We start from the raw sequence: 23,947 nt of genomic DNA on the forward strand, positions 1-23,947 counted from the left end.
AAGACGACCCAGAAGAAGAAGGATACATTTCGACAAACATTGAGCCCTTGCGTTCGCATACAGATTATAGTTTTTTTTTTATGGTTTTAGTTGGCAAAAAGTATGAAGAATTGAAATAACAGGGGAGGAACAGAGAGAGTTATGGCTCCAAGTTTAAAATCCTCTGTTCCTGTTCCTGTTCCTGTATCCTCATCCTCATCCTCTTCATCTAAACAATCATTATCATCAGAACTATTTGTTAGTAGGAATACAAGGAGAGGGTGGAGTAATGGAGATCTGCATTTTGCTCTGTCCTTTCAACACAAGTACCCAGAAGAGCCTTTATCATAAAAAGGAATGAATACTCTCAGGATGCTTCATTTTGTGCTCTTATTATACCTTTCCCTTGTGTTTTTACACAGCCCACAAGTTGTTGCACAAGGTATGTCGTCTATCTATACAGTCTTTTTAAGAAGTTCTCTCTCTGTCTCTCTCTTTTGATGCTGAAAAACGTTTGTGTTTAACGCCATTGTTAGTTTATAAGAAAATGTATATGAACTCATGACCTTCTTGGAAGTTAAGGAGGAAGAAGACACCATTTTAAAAATGAAATCATCACCCGTATACATTTTATGATGGCCTTATTGGCAAAGAAATTACCAATTGAGGGATACAAGAAGTCCAATCATGTAAATTTTGCAGAAAAGAGAAGACAAACTTGGACATGTTTTTACATCCCATTCCCTCTTTAGTGAAGAAGAATCATGTCTTACGGGGCATACCAATATTCAGTTTTGCCCCTTTTTCTTTGAAAGGGCGATCAATGCCGGGGAACAGTGCTTTACTAATTGGTCTAGTTTCCTTTTCACAAATGACGGAATTGGAAATCACAAAAAAATGCTGCAATGTCATAGGGGTTTAGTAAATGAATTCTTCATAATTTGTTTCAAGAATTTCCTCCCATCATCAATGTTTCCAACTTTTGATTGATATTTTAGTGAATAAGAGAACCTAATTTCCCGATGGGTATGGAAATATGGTGCTTTACGTTTTATGACACAAAAACTTGTTCCATTCTTAGTTAACGTAGCGTGAAGTTATCTTCATGTATATGGAGCTTGAAAGTATATGCATTTTTATAATGAAGACCATACTTTAACAATGTATATCCTAAAGAAGCAAAATCAATTAGCTGGAGCTCCACTTGATATTGTTGATAACATGTGCAGCTTTCTTTGAAAAATTACATGAAATTCCATTGAAGCTTGGTTCAAATCTGTGTGTGAAGCCATCTCTATGAAGTTCATTTTACAATGGAAAGATCATGACAGTATTTATTGTAGCCATTATGTGAATACAAGGAGCTTACATATCTGAGTTGTATGTTGTTATTCAGATGAGAAACATGATATTCTGAAAGAAATAGCCAAGAATGTAACGAAATCCAGTGAAAAAAGTCAACTACTTCAAGCTACTAAACATCAGCATGTTTCAAGATTCTCTCCACTTTCTCCATGTGTACCACACATAGTTCAACCTCCGACTATAACAGAATCTTCAGCTCTATCTCAAGTTATGCAATCAGTCCCAGCACCGAAAGCATCAAGCACGAGAAGTCATCGCAAGCATCACAGTCATCATCATCATCACCATCATCCGGTGGCATCACCATCAAGATCTAAAGTGATTCACACTCTGCCACCACCACCACCACATCATCCATTGAGATTTTCACCGCCTCCTCCCTCAAAGCAATCACCATCACCATTATCCCCTCCTCCATCGGATAATCGGTCTCCTCCACCTCCAGCTCTGAGAAGATTGCCACCTCCTCCACCGTCCAGATATGCAAATACTCCTACTCCAGCCCCAGGTTATCTATCTCCTAGAAAAGAGAAAATGTTGTGTCACAGTTTTCGTTTTTCTTCTTAACGTATACAACAATGTTGCATCGTAGTTGCTCTTTCCCGTCCTAACATAAGTAATAACTTTATGTCATAGATTTTTTACCTCTGAAAATGGTATGCCATTGTTTTCTTCTTGTTCGTTGAGTAGATAGCAGTGACATTTTGTATTTTCTTTCCCCTTCCTATAACATAGGTAACAATTTTGTGCCACAGTTATTTGTTCCCTTCTTATAACATTGGCAACCGTGCTACATACATTAAGTGCATATGTTCTATACAAACTTCTTGGCTATCTGTATGAGTATGATATGAACCTTATAGTTTTGTCTTTTGGAATTTTGAATCCATGTATGGTTCTCAATGCAGGGTTTTCAGTTGGTGCTTCACCACCACATCCACCACCACCAACACCACCACCACTGCTGTCGCCACCACCGCCCATAACATCATATCCACCTCCACCAAAAGAAGGTAAATTAATTATCTTTGTGCTCTATCAACAAAAAAATCTCTCCATACTGTAATTATCTTAATTAAGTACAGTTCTCTGAGTTTTTATCTATTAGTAGCAAGCCTATGGATTTTGAGTACATGAAAAAAAAGCATAGTAGGCTGTCATTTTAATAATAGGTGAGGTTCTGATGAGTGTGTTTTAGTGGCAGATTGTGATGAGATTGTGTGTTTACCACCACTAACGAAGACACCATTCATGTCACCATGTGGATGTGTGCGGCCAATTGAAGTCAAGATTGACCTAAGCGTGCCACTCTACTCTCTCTTCCCATTGATATCTGTTCTTGCAACCAACATTGCCGAGGCTACAGTGCTCTCTCCAAACCAAGTTGAAATCTCAGGAGCGAATGCAGATAGTCAAAATCCAGATACATCTATTGTAGATGTTAATTTAGTGCCTTTGGATCAAGCATTTGACAATCTTACTGCTCTTCTCATCTTTCAAAAGTTCTGGAGTCATGAACTGCTCTTGAATTCGAGCCTTTTCGGCAACTATAGTGTTATATATGTCCATTACCCAGGTACTTGCTTCACTTGGTACCTCTATTAAGATAAATACTGGGGTCTGTTTCTTTTCTCTATATGTGCTTTGGAACCCTTTGCATTCGGGAGCTTATTTCTTTTTTCTGATTAATGTGCTTAAAAGGTCTTCCTTCTTCACCCCCTAGTAACAGTGAGGTTGGTGCCCAAGGAGCACCTGGATCAAATGGAAATTTAAAGCAGAATCCTATTGGTGTCAATGTTCCCAAGCAAAGACATAGGATGAATATTTGGATCATAGCTGTGATTGCATTAACCTCAGCTATAGGTTTGGTAGGATGCATTGGATGTTTCTGGATTCTGCTTCTTAAATTTTGTCGCCGCCCTGAAGATGTCAAAATTCCTCCCCCTGAGGCTGGGCTGATATCTTCCAGGACTAAAAGATCAGGTATTACCCTAATTTGATTACCTCTTATTTTTCTTTGTGTGAAAGGAAATAAAGTGAAACTCATGTCTGCGAAAAGCCCAAAATGACATAAATGACAAAGTTACTTGTGTATGAAAGAGAGAGGGAGAGGAGAATGTGTGTGAGAGTGGTACAGAGAGAAAGTTTGAATGGATAGGTGGACGATCAGCTTTATCTAGTGATCTTGGGAGTTCAACTTCAATGTCATTTTCATCGAGTATGGCAACATATACAAGTACAGCAAAAACATTCTCACTTGCAGAGATTGAAAGGGCTACTGACAAGTTTAGACCAGAGAATGTGATAGGAGAGGGTGGTTTTGGGAGAGTATATTATGGCATTTTGGATGATGGATTAAAAGTGGCCGTTAAATTGCTCACAAGGGATGAAGGAGGCAAAGAATTCATTGCAGAAGTGGAGATGTTGAGTCGTCTCCATCACCGCAACTTAGTGAAGCTTATTGGTATCTGCACAGAAGATCATAGCCGGTGTCTGGTATATGAGTTGATCCCTAATGGAAGTGTAGAATCTCATCTGCATGGTAAGTAAGATTCAGTTCTGCATTTAAAATATACTTTCTCTCAAACAAGTATGTATAAGAAGATTGTCCAAACTTGTTTATTTATATTTATTTTCAGGTGTGGATAAAGAGACATCTCCTCTGGATTGGAAAGCTCGCATGAAAATAGCTCTTGGTTCTGCCCGAGGGCTAGCTTATCTCCACGAAGATTCAAATCCCCGTGTCATCCATCGCGATTTCAAGGCAAGCAACATTTTGCTAGAGAATGACTTCAACCCAAAGGTGTCAGATTTTGGATTGGCAAAAGCTGCCCCAGATGAGGGCAGAGGACATCTTTCTACAAGAGTCATGGGAACATTCGGGTAACTGCAGTATTGTTTTAATTTTCTCCTAGCTTCCATAAGCTCATTTGGTTGCCCACTTCCATAACTATGGCCCAATTCCAGAACTAGCACTATGTAGTACATCTTCTTGCTAATGAATATTTTTTCATATGCTAACACAGATATGTTGCTCCTGAGTATGCAATGACCGGACATTTGCTGGTGAAGAGTGATGTATACAGCTATGGAGTTGTGCTACTAGAGCTTCTAACAGGGAGAAAACCCGTGGATATGTCACAACCTCCGGGACAAGAGAATCTTGTGACTTGGGCGAGACCTCTCCTTACAAGCAAAGAAGGCTTAGGTCTACTAGTCGACCCTTCTCTAGGAAACAACTTCCCTCCCGACAACCTTGCTCGAGTTGCCGCCATAGCATCCATGTGTGTTCAACCTGAAGTTTCGCATCGTCCGTTCATGGGTGAAGTTGTACAAGCACTGAAACTTGTCTATAATGAGTGTGATGCTGCACAAAATGGGACTAATGGACACTCTAGCAACGCTAGCCAAGGAGGTGAATCCTACGCCGATAGTGAAACAAGGGGGGGTATCGAACACCCCCCACATTGGCTCAACAAGAGATCATCACAATACATTCCAGATAGTACGAATTCCTTCGTCTCAGTGGACTATGATTCGGGTCTCAGCCAGCCAGATGAATCTGATGTTGCTAGGCCATTATCAATGTCTGGAATATTTCCTAATCCAAGGTTCAATGACCGCGATTCATCACTATTAACGAGTCATAGCATGTCGGGGCCATTGAGACCGAGTCGAAGTAAACGAGCTGCAAACAATGTAAGAGATGCTAGCAAAAGGGGAAGTGTTAGTGAACATGCTACGACGACTGTATCTCGAGATAGGGATTTCTCACAGATTTTGTCATGAAAGAAGCTAAAAAAATGGATTCTTTTGTGTGGAATTGTTGGTATACATATGACGAGTCTCGTTGTGGATATGGATATACTCAAGAGTCAGAGGTTTTCAAAGATGTCATTCATGTTTCAATCTTATAGGAGGGAAAAACAACATTCTTGTTTGACTCTGCCATCGAGTGCAATTATGTGGACAGAAGAGCGCACAATGAACTGAAGCATTACTATTAAGGCAGAAAATGGTATACTTTTCAGCAATTTTGGTGTGCAGAAAAACGTTGTCTTGTGTCAAGTAATTTGTAAGGATAGAAGAGAAGACAAGACTTGGGGCTCTTTTTTTAACCTTTTTCCATTGCTGACAATAGATTATGAAGAAGAAGAAAAACGCCCAATTGTAAAATGATAATTTGTAAAATCAATCGGATAATTCAATCTTCACCAAGGATTTATGCATATATATCTCAAGATGAATGTTTTTTTGTACAATACATTGAATCCATTCATTATATTCATAGCATTTGTTTGTTATGAAACAACAATTCCTTTTTTACACACCAAAACTTGAATGCCTTTTCTTGTAATGAATTATATTGTCCTACCTTGGATTGCTTTTCTTGTAACAAATTCTATTGCTCGACACCTCATTGCTTTATAAAACTAATGATAAGACTATCAAAATAAAGTTTACCACAACAATATCATCATTGCATGTATATACATCACACATGTATGTGGATGTCTGATTTACCATAAAACATATGCTCCATTGGTATTAATAAAAAGCCCGGAGGCAGTATACAAATAGTACATAATATTGTTTCATCTCCACCAATATATCTGAACTGATTCTAGCATTTGTAAAAACTGTTGGGAAAAAAAACAGCTATAAAACACAGCATTGATTCCAGTGATCTGCTGCATTGATTTCTTATGGATATACAAAGACAATGTTGTGTGCCACTTGTGATTTCACATGGAATACCTTGTTTGGATTGTTTTTTGGTTATGATTAGGACTGCATTCCATGTATTATGTTGGAATCACAGCCCTGGACACATTGTGCTACCTCAATGGACAACATTTCAAAGTACATGATAATCTACTAAATCATGCACTTGACACTGATATTGTGTCTTCTTTTAGGCTCTTGTTTTTTTTCTTCTAAACAACATATCCTTCCATTAGTTTTAAAAAGGCATATAAACTTACAGAATACAAAAAAGGACGGAAAGGAAGCGACTACCCTTCCCAAGCCCCTCTTGTGTACAACAATGGCTAGCCATGGATCTTTCTCCATTTAAAATTGCCCATATTGCCAATATGGGTCCACAGATCACATCATTACAACACGTAAGACCAAAACTGTTGAGCCCACTTATTTTACCAAAATGAGAGATGATTGGGAGATATATAGCCTCCAATCTGTGACTTTTAGCATACTACATGCTTGACATCAGTGCATATCCTGCTATTGTATCAGGATCCAATTTGATAGCTTCATTCAAGCTCAATTTCCCCATATTTATATTACCAAAGCATCTACATGCTATCAATAAGGTCAACCAAATACACACATCTGCTGCAATTGTCATTGTTCGAAGCATCAACTCAGCCTCTTTAAGACAACCAGATTGCCCAAGTAGTTATACCATGCAATTATAATGCTCAATACAATCATACCCTTCTTCAATGTTTTCTGCATGATTGCAAGCTGACAAAATACTAGTAAATGCAGCATCAACTGGAATTAATCCCTGTTGTTCCATCTCTTTCAGGCAATGAATGCCTTGCTACTGTGTGCATACCATGTAGAGAGACGTCCATGAAACCCCGTCATGAAATGGCAGTATATTGAACATTCGGTGAGACTCTTCCAACTTTCTACATGCTGCATACATATTAATGAGAAAATTGCCTATGGCAACATATGAATCAAATCCATGCACAAGCTTTTTTAGGCTCTTGTTTCATTACCATTCTTGTTGTTAGAGGCATCAGCATTGTTTATACATGATGCACATATTCAGCTTGTAACTCTAATTTCTTATGTACATACAGTGGTGATGTTGCATCACACTGAGCTGCAACATTTGATGCTTTGTTTAACTCTTTTTGCTCTAGCAGGTGGGGATCACGACTCCAAATACAATTGCAATTATGTGATTCTGTCCATTGTGTTTTCTTACCATTTGATTGATCAAGATTCATCGCCATTAGCTTGCATGTTTAGAATTCAAGACACGTTGATTGCATTAGCTTAAAGAAAATCACTGACAAGTGTATGATTATCTAATAAAACATATGCTTGGTAATGACATCTCATGAATGTGACTTAAGAATTGTGTTATATCCTTACTCGTGACTCTCATTGCATGTGACATGGTATATATCAACAAAGGAGTACATGACTCTCTAATAATTTGATGAAAACCGCGGAAGGTAATATGCCATTCTATGGATTTACCACAATAGAGAATGCCCGAAAGATTTGAGCATCCATGGAGTAAGCAAGCATCATATCTTATTTAACAAACCTAATGTGTCATTAATGAAGTTCTAACAAGCTAGAAAGTGCATTCGATCGGTCTATCCGGACAATGAAATAGTTAGAACCACCCTAATTAAATGTGACTGAATTACACGGTCGAAATTTTGTTTCAGAAATTGCAACTTACATTATAGAGAGCTACATTTGAAGCAAGAGATAAGTAAGGCGGGAATTATAATATATATATATATATATAATGAATTAAGTATAACAATAAGCCGGCCTAGCTCAGTTGGTAGAGCGCAAGGCTCTTAACCTTGTGGTCATGGGTTCGAGCCCCATGGCCGGCGTTTTCTCGAAATAAAAGCTCTTTAAGTCTTTAATCATAAGGCAATTTCTTTGACAAATCTTCAACCATAAGGAAATTTCTTTGACAAATCTTTTAACCATAGAGCCCCAAGTAAGTCAATCAATCCTTTACTGCTCTCTCCAACTTTACATTATATTGTAACCCCTAGAAGGAGAGTTTCTACTTACAACTTACAAGGCCATTGTGGCCTCATATGCCATTTGTTTATAACACAAATATGTTCTCGGGCCAACGTTGTTTTATCTCCAAAGTATGGGGATCTACTTGTCCATGTATCCATTTATTGGCCAAACCAAGGGGAATTTTGAGGCCTCTTCGTATAACTCAATGAGGTAACTCATATATACTCACTATTTAGAGCCAACGCTTGCTATCGTGATTGCCTTTTTTTATCTTTTCAACACAATATGGTGCTATTTTTGACATCCATCCTTTTTATGTGTTTGCTTTTCACTTTTCTTTCACATTCAAAGAGAGAATTCAGCCCCTGTATAATTGTTTTCCTCGTAACACAACATGGCATGCAAAGACAGGACTTTGGTACGAAGTATCAAGCTCTTCTTATGCTTTTTTATTTTTCAAAAGAAATGTTGATAGCCCTTCAAATTTTGGTAAGGTAAAATACTTGGCTTAATAAACAATTACAAAAGCTATCTAGCAAAGAAAGCTTCACTAAGATGAGGAAATGTTGTATGTTAACTAAGGAGAACACTTGCTAGAAGATGTACTTAAACCAAACTCTTTTGGGTTCCTTAAATGCTAGCAAATCAACTCTACATATAGAAAAAAACTTGCCTAAACCCCACCTAAACATTCCTTGGAATTTTTAGCATAAAAATAAAAATAAAAATAAAAATGCAAAGCCATAGTTGTCTGAGTTTTGTATATGGTTTGTGTATATGATGGGGAAAGTATGCCCCTAATATGTATGTTACTTTCCAAGCTTTTCATTGTTTGATATATTTCTACAAATAAAGAAATAACCCATTTACATGTTCTTGTTTTGTGACAATAACAACTAGTAGTACTTCATTGGTCTAGGATCGAGATCTCTTTCCCAACTTCGGATGGGGGTAAAAAGTAGTCCATGGAAAGGCCCTCCACATTGAATGCAACTTCCTCTATGCTCCACATTTCCTCCATCTTTGTCTTCGTGTGGCTCATGGGCTCTTCGCCAAATTTGTAAAGTGTGACGATCGAGTGCCCCGAGTGTGCAATGTTGACACCATCGATTTTCTTGTAGTCTTGTACATACGAGGCAATTGTGGTCTCCCAATAGACTGCTTCTGCACCAGTCGATTGGATTCGTGTTAAATGTGTGTCCTCGATGAAAACAAGAAGTCCGGTCTTCTGACTAAAGTATCCGTATAATACATGCCTTATGATCTCGGCTGGCCCGTCATTTCTTGTGCCGGGTGTTGCTGGATCGATTGATAGTTTGAGTACGAAGCAATCTTCATCGCCGATCTTTTTCTCGCCAGTACATTGGGCATGGATGAACATGTTCGCGGTAGCTATGGGGTCTAGTCCCTGATATCAAGACAAAATACCGAAAAAGAAGCATGTTATTCAACATCATTAGGTGGCATTGTTGATCTAGAATGCATGACATTAAAAGAATGGGAGAGAACCCCAAAAGAAATACCCTAACTTTTCGGATATGTACCCCAAAAGAAATACCCCCCCGACATCTTCAAAAATTACCGAAATACCCTTGATGTGTTAAACACTACCCAAGAATTCTCGAGTTCCAAACATACACAAGAATACTCATACATGTTATTCAACATCATTAGGTGGCACTGTTGATCTAGAATGCATAACATTAAAAGAATGGGAGAGAACCCCAAAAGAAATAACCCTAACTTTTTGGATATGTACCCTAAATACCCCCCCCACGCCTTCAAAAAAGTACTTGGGTAGTTTTTGACCCTTAATGTGTCAAAAACTACCCAAGTACTCCTGGGTCCAAACATAACACAAGAATACTCATACATAATACAAAAAACCGACTACAAAATTGATTGAATGACTAGTTTGCAAACCTGGATGGCTCGACGTAATGGCCGGACAGGCCCATGGGTGGCATGGGCACCCAACCATGGTGTGTATCTCCACACAACCTTGCCATTGCTTCCGGCTTGAACCGAACTCCCCTCGATCTCGAGCTCGAGGTGCCATTTGTCGGGCATCATTTGCCATAGCACAAACCATCCATTCTCGGCCGCCTTAATGGGATGCTTGGCGATCCGGGTGGCCGTCTCGAATTCGGTCGTGAGCATCCTCACTTTGCCACGCGTGTAAGATGTTCGAATCGCGCGTAAGAGGTGGAGCCCCCCCGAGGCCGCGAGATACTGGTGGATGATGTATTGGGCACATGATGTTTCCTACATGAATCCAAATCCAAAGATCACACCACATTATGTTACATACATCCACACATTCATCTATACATACATACATCCACATATACATATACATATACCATACATACATACCATACCGTACCGTACCATACATACATCCACATATACATATACATATACCATACATACATACCGTACCGTACCGTACCATACATACATACATATCATACATATCATGCATATCATACCGTACCATACATACACACATTCATCTATACATACATACATCCACACATACTTATACTGTATACATATATACCCATACTACATAGTACACACGTTCATCTATACATGCATACACCCATACATACACAAATTCATCTATACATACATACATAAACCCATACATACACACAATCATCTATACATACATACATCCACACATACATAAATACATACATACATACACACATTCATCTATACATACACACACACACACATTAATCCACACATACATACATACACACACACACACACACACATTAATCTACACGTACATACATACATACATACATACATACATACATACATACATACATACACACACACACATTGATCTACACATACATACATACATACATACTGATACATACACACACACACACACACACACACACATACTGATACATACACACGCATACACACATTAATCTACATATAGTACATATACATACACACACACACATTGATCTACACATACATACACACCCACACATTGATCTACACATACATACACACCCACACATTAATCTACACATACATACATACATACATACATACATACATACACATACACACACACACACACATATTAATCTACACATACATACACATACACATTACACACATTAATCTACACATACATACATACATACACATACACACACACACACACACACACACATATTAATCTACACATACATACACATACACATTACACACATTAATCTACACATACATACATACATTTGGATAACATGAAGAGGATTGGGGGGGGGGGATAAAAGAAGAAAGTTACCATGGGAGAGGTTTTGGTGGGAGGATGATGAGGAAGGCCATGAAGAGATGCAGCTAAAGGTGCGAGGGGACATCCAAGGACACTAAGAAGGAGCTGTGGGTCTGAAGACCTCTTGTAATGTGAAACCAAGCTTCTCTCAACATGCCCTTTCACCCACAGCACCATGTTCTCCCAAGGCCTCTCCTTCTCTTCCATCTCTTTGTTCTTGTTCTTCATCTTCTTCTTCATCATCTTCTTCTTCTTCTTCTGGTAGGAGTGCTTGTTTACATCATGGTATGACTCAGGTGTGGGTCCTTCTGATACAGGTCCTAAGATCAATTCTCCCCCAATTGGGTTTATTGCACAAAATGAACTCCTCCTCTTGGATATTATCATTATTGCACCAAAAGCCAGAGTATCTATATCTGTCTACTATGTCTATGCATGTATGTATGTGTATCTTTATGTTGTGATTACTAGCCTTACATGTATGTGAGTGCATTACTCACTTGCTCTGTTTTCATCTTCATCTTCATCTTCATCTTCATCCTCTCCTCTCTCTCTCTCTCTCTTTCTCTCTGCTTCACACAACATATGCATTCTTATTCTTCATTCTTATTCAATGACATTGAGGTAAAAGCTACCAAAATATTCCTCTGTTCTTCCATGGAGAATTGGAAGACATTATATAAGGTGGGCTTCATTAAGAAGAAAAAGAAGAAGAAGAGGGAGAGGAAGAAGTAGGAGGGGGAGGAGAAGAAAAGTTATGGTATATCTCCCCACTAATGCTGGACTGCTGGCAAAAAGGAGAGAGAGAGAAAGAGAGAGAGTGACACAGACATGAGACCAAATTTATGATCAGAAAAAGCTGACAAAACTTGTATGCATACCATGATATATACATATATACATATATACAATTTTACAAATATACAAAAGATATATATACACACACACACACACATCCATACATATGTATACAAAAGAGATATATACAATATACACATACATATATGTATAAGTTAATGTATATACATATGCAAAAGATATATATATATATATGTATACACATATACAATACATACACAAAAGATATATATACATACATATATGAGAGAGAGAAATGTCTTCCTTTATCTTTCTCTCTTATCTTATCATTTGCATGTTCCGCGGTTCGAACCCTTGCATAGTGGCATCGAAGCTCTCCCTCCACTAGAGTGACACTCATAGAAATAGTGTCCCCCATGATTCGGTGTCGGGTCCCATGTATACCTTGTACCATCCAACTCCAATTTGTCGCCACACCATAACAACACCTAGTAGAGTAGACCTTCTTAGTTTCGTCCCTGCGGAATCCTTGAGCTCAGCGCCACCATATCGAAGATATCTTTGCTTGCCCAAACCTTCGTGGTACAAGTAGGGGTACGAGTATGATGGAGATGGATTTGATTATAATTGATCTTATGTCATCATCGAATGGCAACTAATTTAGTTAGGCCTCGAGGCATTTTGTCTTATGTTACGAAGGAACTAACACAATGGAGAAAGTCTTGAATAATTAATCGCATGTCATCAACACGTGCTTCAACAAATTATCTATCATGTTTACAATCTTATGTCATCGAGATAGCAACACCATTAAATCGATCCAAGTTACAATCAATATTAAGCCATCAATGCTTCTTGACGAAAACTTGAGAAGCTTTCTCAACCTTATGTCATGAAGGTAGTCGGTATTTGATATGCATTTCTAATCCAACGATATTTTGGATTCAATTTATATAATGGTATAAGATATTATAGGAACAATATTAACGTCATTACACGTAATCTCACATTTGTTTCCAAGATTACATCGCTCCACATTTAATCTTTTCTATTGCACAATATTTGGCCATGTGTAAAAGTGAAATTTACCAAGTTAAGGGGGTTGTTAAGCACAATCACCTAGGAAGGAAGTATGTACTCTAGCAAGTTGCTTACACTTACTATATTTGAAGAAAAACAACGTTAGACTTTATATATTTGCATCACAACATTCAAAGTATCAATCTCAAATTTTACAAAGATTAGACATATAAAAAAGATTTCTATGTACATTGATAGCTCTATTTTAATTGCATTGTTTCTATGGTAGGTGGAGTTGCTCAATTCTTCTAGCAACATTTTTAGTTCACAATGAGTGTTAGACAAATGTTGTGTTGCTTGTGCCCAAGGTGTGAGCCTATAGAATAACAATGCCATATCTTCAACTTTGCTTTTTAGCCCCATATATATAAGTTTATGGGAAACCTAAATACCATATACCTCCTTTTCTTTGGGATGGACGCTTTACAAATTGTTTTCTTTTTCTTTTTATTAGCTTCGAAAGGTCAAAGAGGGAAAACTTCGTATAGATGAATTCAATAGTCTTGGAGCCTTTTTACATGGGGATTCCCGCCACCTAATGAAAATGACCACTAAGAGGTTAGATACCCGACGCAACTGGTCTTAGAAAGGAACAAACGCATAGGCTCATGTGTAAACTTCTCGGGTAAAGGCACTAGACATTTTTATGGATGGATAAAGCTTCAGAATGTTGGTGTGGACTCTCGAGCTATTAGATGTTATGAGTCATGACTTTAAGGTATGTCACGAAATAAAGCAAGATCAAAGAAAACGAGGAACATAAATGTAAATGCAAGAAATCCAAATAAATATCTACCTATGTGAAAGGCACAACGGTAAAAAGAAGAAGATAATTTCCACCTATCCTAAAATACAAATTACAATTGACATTCCGACAATTCTTTATCAGATGTTCGACACTCATGGTGGTTATGGTTGTTTAAGGTAAGATAAGTCTATTAAAGAAATGGATTTCCATATTCAAGGATAACAATTTGCCCATTTGAATAACTTGGGTGTATCGATAATCTCAATGACGTTATGTACTAAGAATTAATTATCTAGTTGCACTTTCATAAACTTTCTCGGATTAAAGTTGAATCTATGAAAGTTACCTATCCAAGTGCAAGTGCAAGTTCAAACCTCAATCGTCACTATCATAACCAACACTCTACTATATCTAACCTAGTATACCATATCATTTTATCAACTTTTCACACATGCTCTAGTGTGACTACTATAACTTTATGCTTTTGGAGGTTTCATTCACATGGGCTTCATGACTTCCATGCCACCCAATATCTTGAACTTTGAGTTTTTTACTAGTCTTATTGGCCTACTTTCCCTTTTTCAGGTTCACATTAGAATATTTAGAAATGACTTGACTCCTTCCTTTTTGTTTTCCCAATGCCACATGCCCCTTACAGTCTCAACTCTTTGTCCCTAAACATTTGTCAGCTACCACATTGTTCGTAAGCCAATTGGCCAACAATGAACAAGTCCATATATGTGAGAATGTATAGTTCAATATTCAAGCAAGTTTACAGACATGAAGTGTCCACCCAAAAATTCGAGATGTTTATTCACACTTGGAAATTACATACTTTTTAGTGAGGTTATGATGATTGCCATGCTGAAAGCACCCACATGCACTTTCTAGGAGTAAAAGAAAAGAAGATTATCTTGTTGATTTCTCGGGAGCATATCTATATATCGTTTCCAAGGATATGGAAAGCACGATTGACTTGCCTTTACATGATGAGATTGAATCATTGGATAAAATTGTTGGATGATTCTTTTCCATCCAACGTAATCATGCATGTTTTGAGCAAATAACATGTTCCCACCAGTTCAATTCATTGTTTTGTTAACAAGAGTGTAGTGCACCTCAAAAACATAATTAAGAAAATTTCACATTGTGTGGGTCCTTTTATTGCAATTCGAGTTACATACGCATGCAATCTGACTACAATTTCTACAGAATCATTGCCTCATTTCACATAGACATGCACACTCACACACACACACACACACACACACACACACACACACACACACACACACACACACACACAAACAAACAAACACAAGCAAACAAATGAAACAAGTGTTGTCGTGCGTGTATGCATTTAAAATTAGGCTTAACTAATAAATACATAAGGCACATTAAAGTGGGGGAATGTATGTTGGTTACCAAGATAGGCCCCAATTCACATATATGAACATCAAGAGGAGGGGATGACGTCGGTGATAAAGGGACAAGAAATCTCGTTTTCCACCACAGACAATGTTTACTCAACCCCCCCATCAATGCCAAAGATCAAGTCGTGTTGGAATTGGTCAGCCCAATAACACTATGGACTCTCTGGAATGTTGGCGGGTCTTCTCCAATCAAACCGTGAACCTAACAACGTTATTGCAAGAGATATGGAGTGAAGTTGTAGCCATGCTAAAGAGCTAATACAATGACATCATGTGCGGATCCAATGGAGTTGAAAGACAACGATTAACCTTCATCCAACAATGGTCTTCCTCTCCCTTTCTTGAGTCAGTGGTCCTACACACAAGATGGAACTACCAAATCCTTTATGGGGTTTGCATATGCCATTCACAACTGTAAAATTTTATTACTAATTGAAGGAGTTTTGTTTTTAGAAAAAAGAAAAGGAAAGTTAATGCCATGTTCGAAAAAATACAAGATAAAATAGTTGCATGATTCGAAGGGGCCACAACATCAACTTACATGGAGACCTAGGGGAACTCATCTAAGTGTTTAAAATTAATTCCTCATTTTGAATTCCTCCCTGTTTCAACTAATATGAAATTTTAGATTCTAGAAATGTAAAAGATAAGCTACATCAAGAAGACATCCCATGTTCAAGTTCAAAACAATACAAAAGATAACTAGATGTTTGAACGGCCCCCATGATAAGAAAGTATCATTCCATGGAAAACTAATTGAAAGTCATTAGTGTTTGAGGATCACCGTCAAATCTTACCTATGTTGCGATTTCAAATAATATGTTATTTAGATTCTAATAATGTGAATACAAGTTATAGCCCACAAGAAGCAGCCATTCTCTTGGAGCCACATGATGTCTTTTGGAAGTCATATTCACTTCGACATTTCCAAAGAAACTATCCTAGACAATTCACATCTCCATCTCATGGAAACTTTTGTGGAAAGTCCCCATAAAATATGTTTGAGGACAACCCCAAAATTTACCAGTTCTCCTTTTTTGAGACCACACATGATATTTTGATTCTAATCGTGTCAGTAGAACCCACATGAAGCGCATATATAAATTTGTTGATATATGTTACATTTCAAAACTCGTGTCTCAACTAAGGGAAAACATAGAATATAACTAGATCTTTCAAAGGCTCCACAATAACCATTTATCCTCATTTGTTAGACTAAGTGGAAATCCTCGTCAACATGTATGAAGCTTGAATGTATTCTGACCGAATTTTCTATTTCAAGCAATTTGATATTTAGATTGTAGTAGAGTGGACACAACCCATATGAATCATATACACTTTTTGGGTAATTCCTAGAACGTAATACTACTAGACATCACAATTAGTTTCTTCAATGAGAAAAAAATGAACGATTTCCATTATTTATTAGATTATTGCTTCTCACATGTCCTAAAACAAATTCCACAATTTATTCATTTGTTCTATCTAATGACTTCTATCATTTACAAATGTTTGTCCCTCAACTCTACTGACTTCTATCTAAGTAATTGTTATTCTGAACCTCAATTCTGTGATTATTTCTATCCTTAAATGATGTGATAATTTCTCGGCTTCATCAATATACTTAAAAATAATTTATAGTTTTTTTGTATCTTTATCTCCTATACTCTTGCTAATCTTTCCTCACATGAACAAGGAATTGTGATTGGTATGATATTTCCTTCATACAATAATTACCCTTTTAAATGTTGACACTCATGGTAATTAGTATCAATCTACTTCTTTGCCTGGCTTGTTATGAAACTTATAACATCTTTTTTGGAAAAAAGAAAGAAAAAGAAACTTATAACATCATCATAATCTTTGAGTGAGTTTTTTTTCCTTTTCTTTTGAAGATTCACCTTGGTATTAATGGAAAGATGCCCAAAGGCTACAAAGAACTCATACATGAAAACACCACCACCATACCCATGCATTAACCAACATCTCAAATAGCAAAAGCCCTCACGTAATCTTTGAGTGAGTTTGATGATAAAATTTCAGGAGAAAAATGTTATCAAGCATAACATTAGGACAATTATGATCATGTTAGAAAATAACATATATAACCACTCATATATGGTGCAACACCAATTGTGTCCTAGATCAAACAAATTGATTGGTTTAATTTAACTAGGTTCCCAATTGTCTCACTTTAATAGTTTCAACAATTCACCTTACCTTTTCCCTTTTAAATTAGGTTCGAGGTTTAAGAAAAGTATCCCTTTGTCTTTTTACTACAAATATGATTGATTGTAGTGCCACATACGAGGGGTATTTATGGTAAATTTCAGTTAATGCCAACATAACATTATTACTCATTGCGCAATGTTTGAACCCACAACATGATGATATGAGCCTTACACTTACACTTATCGTTGTTCATAAGATAATACTTTTGGGGTTTTGTAGGAAATCTTAGGGGTATTTGGGTAAAAGTCCAATTGTTTAATAAGTTTTCTTTTAGATATTGGGAAAAGCCAAAAATTCGATCTAATACTTTTAACCTCATAAAAATAGAAATCCCTTGATCTGTCATCTACTTTTTTTGTACTTTTAAGATCATGACTACGAGAATATTATCCCTACTTTTGAAAAGGACAACATGTGTGTGTGTGTGTGTGCCTGCACTCGTGTGTATCATGCCGAAAACTATTATTACATACTTGGGTTTGAGCTCGACATGTCATGATTCGAGAGTAAATTGGCTATGTTGATATTTCTTCACCTTGTAGTCCTTGAAAGAGAAATGACAAGTTTCACATTCTTGTAGCCAATAAGGTTTTGCCTATGATATCTTCTAAAACCATAACATTAACAAAATGTTAGTAGATAAAAATAATAATAAAACAAGAAGGTAAATTTAGGATTTTGATGTTGGATTCACACTCATCCGCCAATCGAATGAATGCAATATGTGACAACAAACAATTGGAGAAGAAAATATGATTTTATTGTTGGGTCACAAAAGGCATCGTGTTGCCATTAGCTCAAATAGTTTGCCAACATTACCTTTTCAAGCACAATTTTATGGTTTTCAATCTTTGTATAGTGGAAATCTGACAATGTCAATGTCTTAAAGACATGTTTCTTGGAGCAAATTGATAGTGTGCATGGTGTTAAAGTGAATTCTCGCAGACTTCCGATAATGAATGCAACATCAAACTTATTGTTCAGTAATGTTGAAAAGCTCAAGATTTACAAGCACACCTCTATGTCCATATAGTTAAAAGTCCAAAATTTCAATGCACTAACATGGCAAGCCTAAGGAGACTTTTTTGGTGGAACTATTGTATCAACGTATAAAGGCAAAAGACTTTTCGTATTGGGGTTTACCATGTAATGCCTTGTTATTTAGTCCTCTAAGCGAGTGGTTGGACATTTCCTGATTCCCTACACATTTACCTGACATATGACCTTTATTCTCATCGTCTAGTCGTAAGAGGAGTTATTGCTACTTATGTCTTGAGGATGGGGCGTGTGATGTGGTGGGTTGTAAAGACTTTTTTACATACTCCATTTGAATTACCTTGTGAAAAGATGAGATATTTTGTTTTTAGGTGACTTTTTTTTTTACTTCATTGAAGATATATTTTTGCACTTCAATATGGTATTTGGACCACTCACCCACTTGACAATAGAGACCATGTACAGAGGATACTAGATAATGGTTGGGAAATATAGTATTAATGCTAGAATTAAATTTTCTTGTATGGATATTGCACCAACTGGCCGGCCTAGCTCAGCTGGTAGAGCGCAAGGCTCTTAACCTTGTGGTCATGGGTTCGAGCCCCATGGCCGGCGTTTATCTCATTTGGGTGTTCAAATTCCTACACCTAAAAGGTTTTGCTTGTCGATCAACATTTAACATACCCTTGAGCTTTGCCTTTTTTTGTTTAATGTGCATTACTTCTCCTTGGACCCTAACTCTGGAGATATTTAACATGTCACCCCACACTTTGCGGTTTGATGTCAATATTGATGCCCGATCTCCTTAACATGGCATTGAGCCCCATGGCTTACATTTCTCTTTCAATGGGCATGCTCACTACTTGTTGACCTTGTCCATCAACATTTTAACATATGTTCAATATTTTCCATTTTAATTTTAAGACTTGTTAATCAACATTAAATGTATACCCTTTTAAGTTTTGGCGTTCTCTCTATATTTCACTTCTCGCTCATTAGGGAGATGTTTAGCATGGCACCCATCTCGTGCTTCATGTTGATGCTGATGTTCAATTCATTTAACATGGCATCGAGTTCATATTGAAGTTTGCGTTTATGTTGATTTCTAGATACAAATAGATTTTATCACTCTCCAACTTGTTTTGATGTGTTTAATGTGTCATCAAGGTCGTGCTGATGTTGAAGTTCGTGGTTATGTTGATGTCAAGAGATGGATAGATTTTATTATCATTCAACATGTGCTTGATGTGTGTAATGACATCAAGGTCGTGTCAATGTCAAGAGATAGATTTTCTTACCATGCAACCCATGTTTGATGTGTATAACATGGCAACCAGGTCATGTCGATGTTGATGTCAATTGATGCATTTTATTATTGTTCTCAAAGGCCAATTATTGACCTATATGAGAGAGAGGAGCACAATGTGCAAGCATTAGTTTATTTTTATACATAAGTTAAGAAAGAAGCTTTCGACATCCACATTTACTTGATCTGATAGTAAATACACACTACAACAAATCATGTTTCATATTTCCCAAATGTGTAACAAAGTAGTTAAATGTTAGGATTAAGTGATTAAACATTATATGAAAGTAACGAATCATAAGACCAAATCAAATCAAGGATCATGATGATGTTAGCATGACTAATATGTCACAAATTGATGTTGGCAAGAGTTTTAATCATTACGATGAAGCAATCAAAGATTCAAATTAATCTACTAGGTTTTGACACAAGTACTTAAATACAACGTAAAAGTTTCAATTTTACTAGCATTCTATGTATATCATTCCATATAAACTCTTACATCGTGAATCCTCTTACATATAAGATTTCTCATGAAAAAAGTGCACCTTTATGGACTATGGACTATCTACGCTCATTTAAAATTTACCTTCACGTATAAAAATTATGTGTAAGCATTGCTTACAATTTTCTCTTGTGATGAAACATGTTATAGGCAACACATTTATTTATTTATTTATTTTTCCAAAAAATTCTACTTCCATTAGTTAAGAAAAAGTACATAGAATAATATACAACTCATATGTTACAAGCCACTTTGCAATGGCTATAAGAAAACATCATGTATAAATGAAGCAACAAAGCCTCGTCACATAATTACTCGACAGACTCCCATCAACATGAGCCTCACACAACCCACATTCAGCAAAGACACCCTCCAATCACTTCACAATTCAGCACCTACCTCTATGTTTGGTACCCTAGGAGGGAACAACCATCAGGGTGGTTGATATATCCACTTTGTTGATATAGGCAACACATTTATGCTTAATCCCTTGGGGTGAAATAGTTTTTAGCTTTGTACCACCTTAAGTTACATGTTCTTTTAGGGCATCTAACTACTTTCTTCAACATATTGGATGCAACCAATTTAACTATTGTCCCACAAGTACACACACACACACCCATGAAACTCTTCCACTTTCCATTATCACTTTCATGGAGCCAATGTCTTTTGTAGATGGAAATACATAAAGCTAGAGGTTCATGGCCCCAGTGGCCATGGTTGAATGATAGGATCTCCTTAAACTAGCAACCATGAAAGCAAAGAAAAGAAAAAAAGCATGGGAATTAAATTGATGGATATACACATAAGTGAAGTGATAAAGGAGCCAATAGTGACAACACCGACATGAGCAAGCATCAGTAAAGAGAGCACAAGTACTAGCATGCAAAGTAGAGTGTGTCCTTGGTGATATAGAGGGTTTAAAGACCTATAAAAAGGCAAGAATGGTGGAATAAAGAATAGAAATGGACTCAAAACCATGCAATCTATTGATTGCATCTTCCATAACTAAATTAAGAATGTACACACAATGAATTGTATATGTTGTTTAGTCTAATAATTACAAAACAAACCTTAATTAAGAGTGCACATTTCTAAGGGCATGACACAAGGCCTAGAACATGGAAGGTTCTCTCACTCTTATGACTTTGATGACATAGTGCAAACCACCAAGGCCGAGGATCGAACTTGGGTTGTCTCCACATAAACGGAGAGTAATGGTTGGAGCTTTACCTTCGGGGATGCATAAAACAAAAGAAACATTGTTAGAAGAATGTGTTTATCTTGTTCATGAACGTAGTACGCATCAATTTCTTTCATGCCTAATGGCTAGAATGCTTTGGAGGTGTATGAATTTTGTGTGGATGTATTTGACTAGAGCAAAACTATCTTCATTCAATTGGGGTTTTGCACATATGGAGAACAAATAGAGGTATGCCTTGTTTCCTAATTATTTTTGAGTTGTTGAGGTATTGGGGGCTTTGATTCAATTGGAATATGTAGAATGTCTTCACAAGTTGGGGTGAGAAAATATGTTTTAAAGTTAAAAGGAATTCTTTTGTGGCAATTAATGTTAGAGAAGTCATGGAACCTCAACTATGAAGAAAACCAACTCTGCAAGGTCACATGTTATTACTTTGACATCTAAATTGGTGTGTAGGGTGGGATTGAGTTCATAGTAGTATTTAGATCCCTAAAGTTCTATACTTTGTTGTAAGTTACTCATGGTGGTGTTTTTTCTTTCGTAATGAAAGGCATTATTTATGGACACACACAAAGAGAGAGAGAAAGAGAATGGAGACCAGGTGGTCATGGGTTCAACCCCTACATTCCACAGTGGCATCTAGTGAAATAGAGATATATATGAAGTATATAATAGAGAGGTGAGGAAATTGGATTTCGAACCCAAGACATAGTGCTTGTAGTGTTATCGACTTACCACTAGGGTAAGCTAATTACAATAAGAGAGAGAGAGAGAGAGAGAGAGAGAGAGAGAGAGAGAGAGAGAGAGAGAGATAGATTGATTTTTAAAGAAGATATTCTGTCATTAGTATAAAACATTTTACAAGATTTTAAACCTTTGTGATCGATGGGGGAAACAAAAAGCCAACCACTAAGCAACGCTCTTTCAATGCTTTACGTTCGTTTTCCGGGCGAAGTCTGGTTTGATCTTACAACCTTCTAAGCTAAGCATTAGATTTTACTAGCCTCTGTTCGGTCTGTAAGGTCAACTTGTGCCTGTAGCTCGAGCACCAAACTTCGAATCCGGGATAGTTCGAATCTCTCCAGGCATGGACCTATCGATGAGTCATCGAAGTCTCAAGTCAATAGTTCCAAAGGAACCGCAATGAAGACTTCATTGTGGTTCATGGCATTTCACAGTCACATTGATCACCCAAAATTTTCTTGAATCCATCAATACAATGCAATCTTGTTTTGACACACGCCTCCTACATCAAAATCAGAGAAGTCAAAATAGAGGAGAGTCCAAGACAGGACTCGCCCTCAAGCATAAGATGGTGAGGGAAATTTAATCGGAATCGTGATTGAAAGCGAGGTCGACAACTTCAAAGCTCTTGTCCAAAAGGAAGTTACAGCATTATATGCAGCAATGTTGGATGATGTGCAAGTGGAGGTGAATGATGTAGTCCAATAACAGAAACAACATGTACACAATGAGAAATGAGAAAGATGCGACTATGGTCAACCAACTGGATCCCCTGAAAAAGAAGACGGATTTATGTATGGCTGCAAAGAACAAGGAAATTGCTAATCTGAGAGCTCAGCTAGATGCACGTAATCAGGAATTCATTATATATGCATTGCTACACAACGACCCATGCATGATTATACAAAGGGAAATGGAATGCCTGAAGAAAAGGTCAAAGAGGCTAAACACAATGTGGAATCTATCAAACATGTGATGAAGGATAATGCAGAATCAATCGAGATACTCAAGAAACGTAAGGGGTTGCCCTCCATAAACAAGTAGGATTGTAAAAATGTGTCATTCATGTATTAATTACTTTTACACAGCCATTAACCAAAGGGCCCACATTGCAAAAACAAATCTACAACATCGTCCAGACAACAAAATAATCAATACGACATATCTAAGGCAAACTTAATTGTACACAACTACAAATACCTCATTACAAATAAGCACAGCAATCTTCACATTGCTGTGATGATAAACAGGCACCGATATAAAGGCATAAACACATGATGGCTCTCTTTGCATAATTACCAAGTCATTACCCTCCATAGTCGCAAAAGTGTACTTTCTGTCTGTGCTTGGAAGCTTGTGTGGCATGGTATCGCTTGTATGATGGACTCATATATATAATATAAGAATAAATATTTTTTTTAAAAGATCTAGATTGGCTGGCAACAATCCAAATGCTAATTCGATTTGTAC

The 23,947-nt window shown here is 37.0% G+C and overlaps 2 protein-coding genes and 2 non-coding genes across 5 annotated transcripts; 3 read left to right on the plus strand and 1 right to left on the minus strand.

Annotated features, from left to right (window-relative positions):
• LOC147857313 (receptor-like serine/threonine-protein kinase ALE2) lies at positions 1 to 5,573 on the plus strand. Of its 2 annotated transcripts, none has more exons than XM_087328093.1 (8): positions 1 to 421; positions 1,376 to 1,852; positions 2,253 to 2,357; positions 2,543 to 2,920; positions 3,046 to 3,327; positions 3,503 to 3,886; positions 3,984 to 4,227; positions 4,371 to 5,573. In XM_087328093.1, the coding sequence occupies exons 1-8, from the start codon at positions 337 to 339 to the stop codon at positions 5,131 to 5,133; spliced, it is 2,718 nt and encodes a 905-aa protein (XP_087184219.1). In that variant the 5' UTR covers positions 1 to 336; the 3' UTR covers positions 5,134 to 5,573. The 2 variants fall into 2 exon arrangements, with proteins under 2 accessions (XP_087184219.1, XP_087184220.1); XM_087328094.1 differs by having other exon boundaries at positions 3 to 421; positions 2,549 to 2,920.
• A 2,312-nt stretch (positions 5,574 to 7,885) lies between these two features.
• TRNAK-CUU (transfer RNA lysine (anticodon CUU)) lies at positions 7,886 to 7,958 on the plus strand. The gene has a single exon. It is a non-coding gene; the product is annotated as a tRNA-Lys (tRNA).
• A 951-nt stretch (positions 7,959 to 8,909) lies between these two features.
• On the minus strand, positions 8,910 to 11,851 carry LOC147857315 (uncharacterized). The gene is made up of 3 exons (XM_087328489.1): positions 11,423 to 11,851; positions 10,024 to 10,365; positions 8,910 to 9,508 (listed from the first exon to the last, which is right to left on the minus strand). Exons 1-3 carry the CDS (start codon positions 11,795 to 11,797, stop codon positions 9,008 to 9,010), a joined length of 1,218 nt encoding a protein of 405 aa, XP_087184615.1. The 5' UTR covers positions 11,798 to 11,851; the 3' UTR covers positions 8,910 to 9,007.
• Positions 11,852 to 19,260: 7,409 nt separating this feature from the next.
• TRNAK-CUU (transfer RNA lysine (anticodon CUU)) lies at positions 19,261 to 19,333 on the plus strand. Its single transcript has one exon. It is a non-coding gene; the product is annotated as a tRNA-Lys (tRNA).
• Positions 19,334 to 23,947: the final 4,614 nt, after the last annotated feature.

The sequence above is a fragment of the Azolla caroliniana genome, unplaced genomic scaffold (genome assembly GCF_043228905.1).
Source record: "Azolla caroliniana isolate FFs.n. ecotype wild unplaced genomic scaffold, voAzoCaro1.0.p SCAF_12, whole genome shotgun sequence".
NCBI classification, from domain to species: Eukaryota; Viridiplantae; Streptophyta; class Polypodiopsida; order Salviniales; family Salviniaceae; genus Azolla; species Azolla caroliniana.

What these genes read in the sequence shown, in the direction of transcription:
- LOC147857313 (XM_087328093.1), top strand. Translation starts at nt 337, where the DNA reads ATGAATACTCTCAGGATGCTTCATTTTGTGCTCTTATTATACCTTTCC. An exon ending in CCCACAAGTTGTTGCACAAG is followed by an intron (nt 422 to 1,375) that starts GTATGTCGTCTA and finishes GTTGTTATTCAG; the next exon opens with ATGAGAAACATGATATTCTG. An exon ending in TGTAGAATCTCATCTGCATG is followed by an intron (nt 3,887 to 3,983) that starts GTAAGTAAGATT and finishes ATTTATTTTCAG; the next exon opens with GTGTGGATAAAGAGACATCT.
- LOC147857315 (XM_087328489.1), bottom strand. Translation starts at nt 11,797, where the DNA reads ATGATAATATCCAAGAGGAGGAGTTCATTTTGTGCAATAAACCCAATT. An exon ending in CCACCAAAACCTCTCCCATG is followed by an intron (nt 10,366 to 11,422) that starts GTAACTTTCTTC and finishes GGATTCATGTAG; the next exon opens with GAAACATCATGTGCCCAATA. An exon ending in CATTACGTCGAGCCATCCAG is followed by an intron (nt 9,509 to 10,023) that starts GTTTGCAAACTA and finishes TCTTGATATCAG; the next exon opens with GGACTAGACCCCATAGCTAC.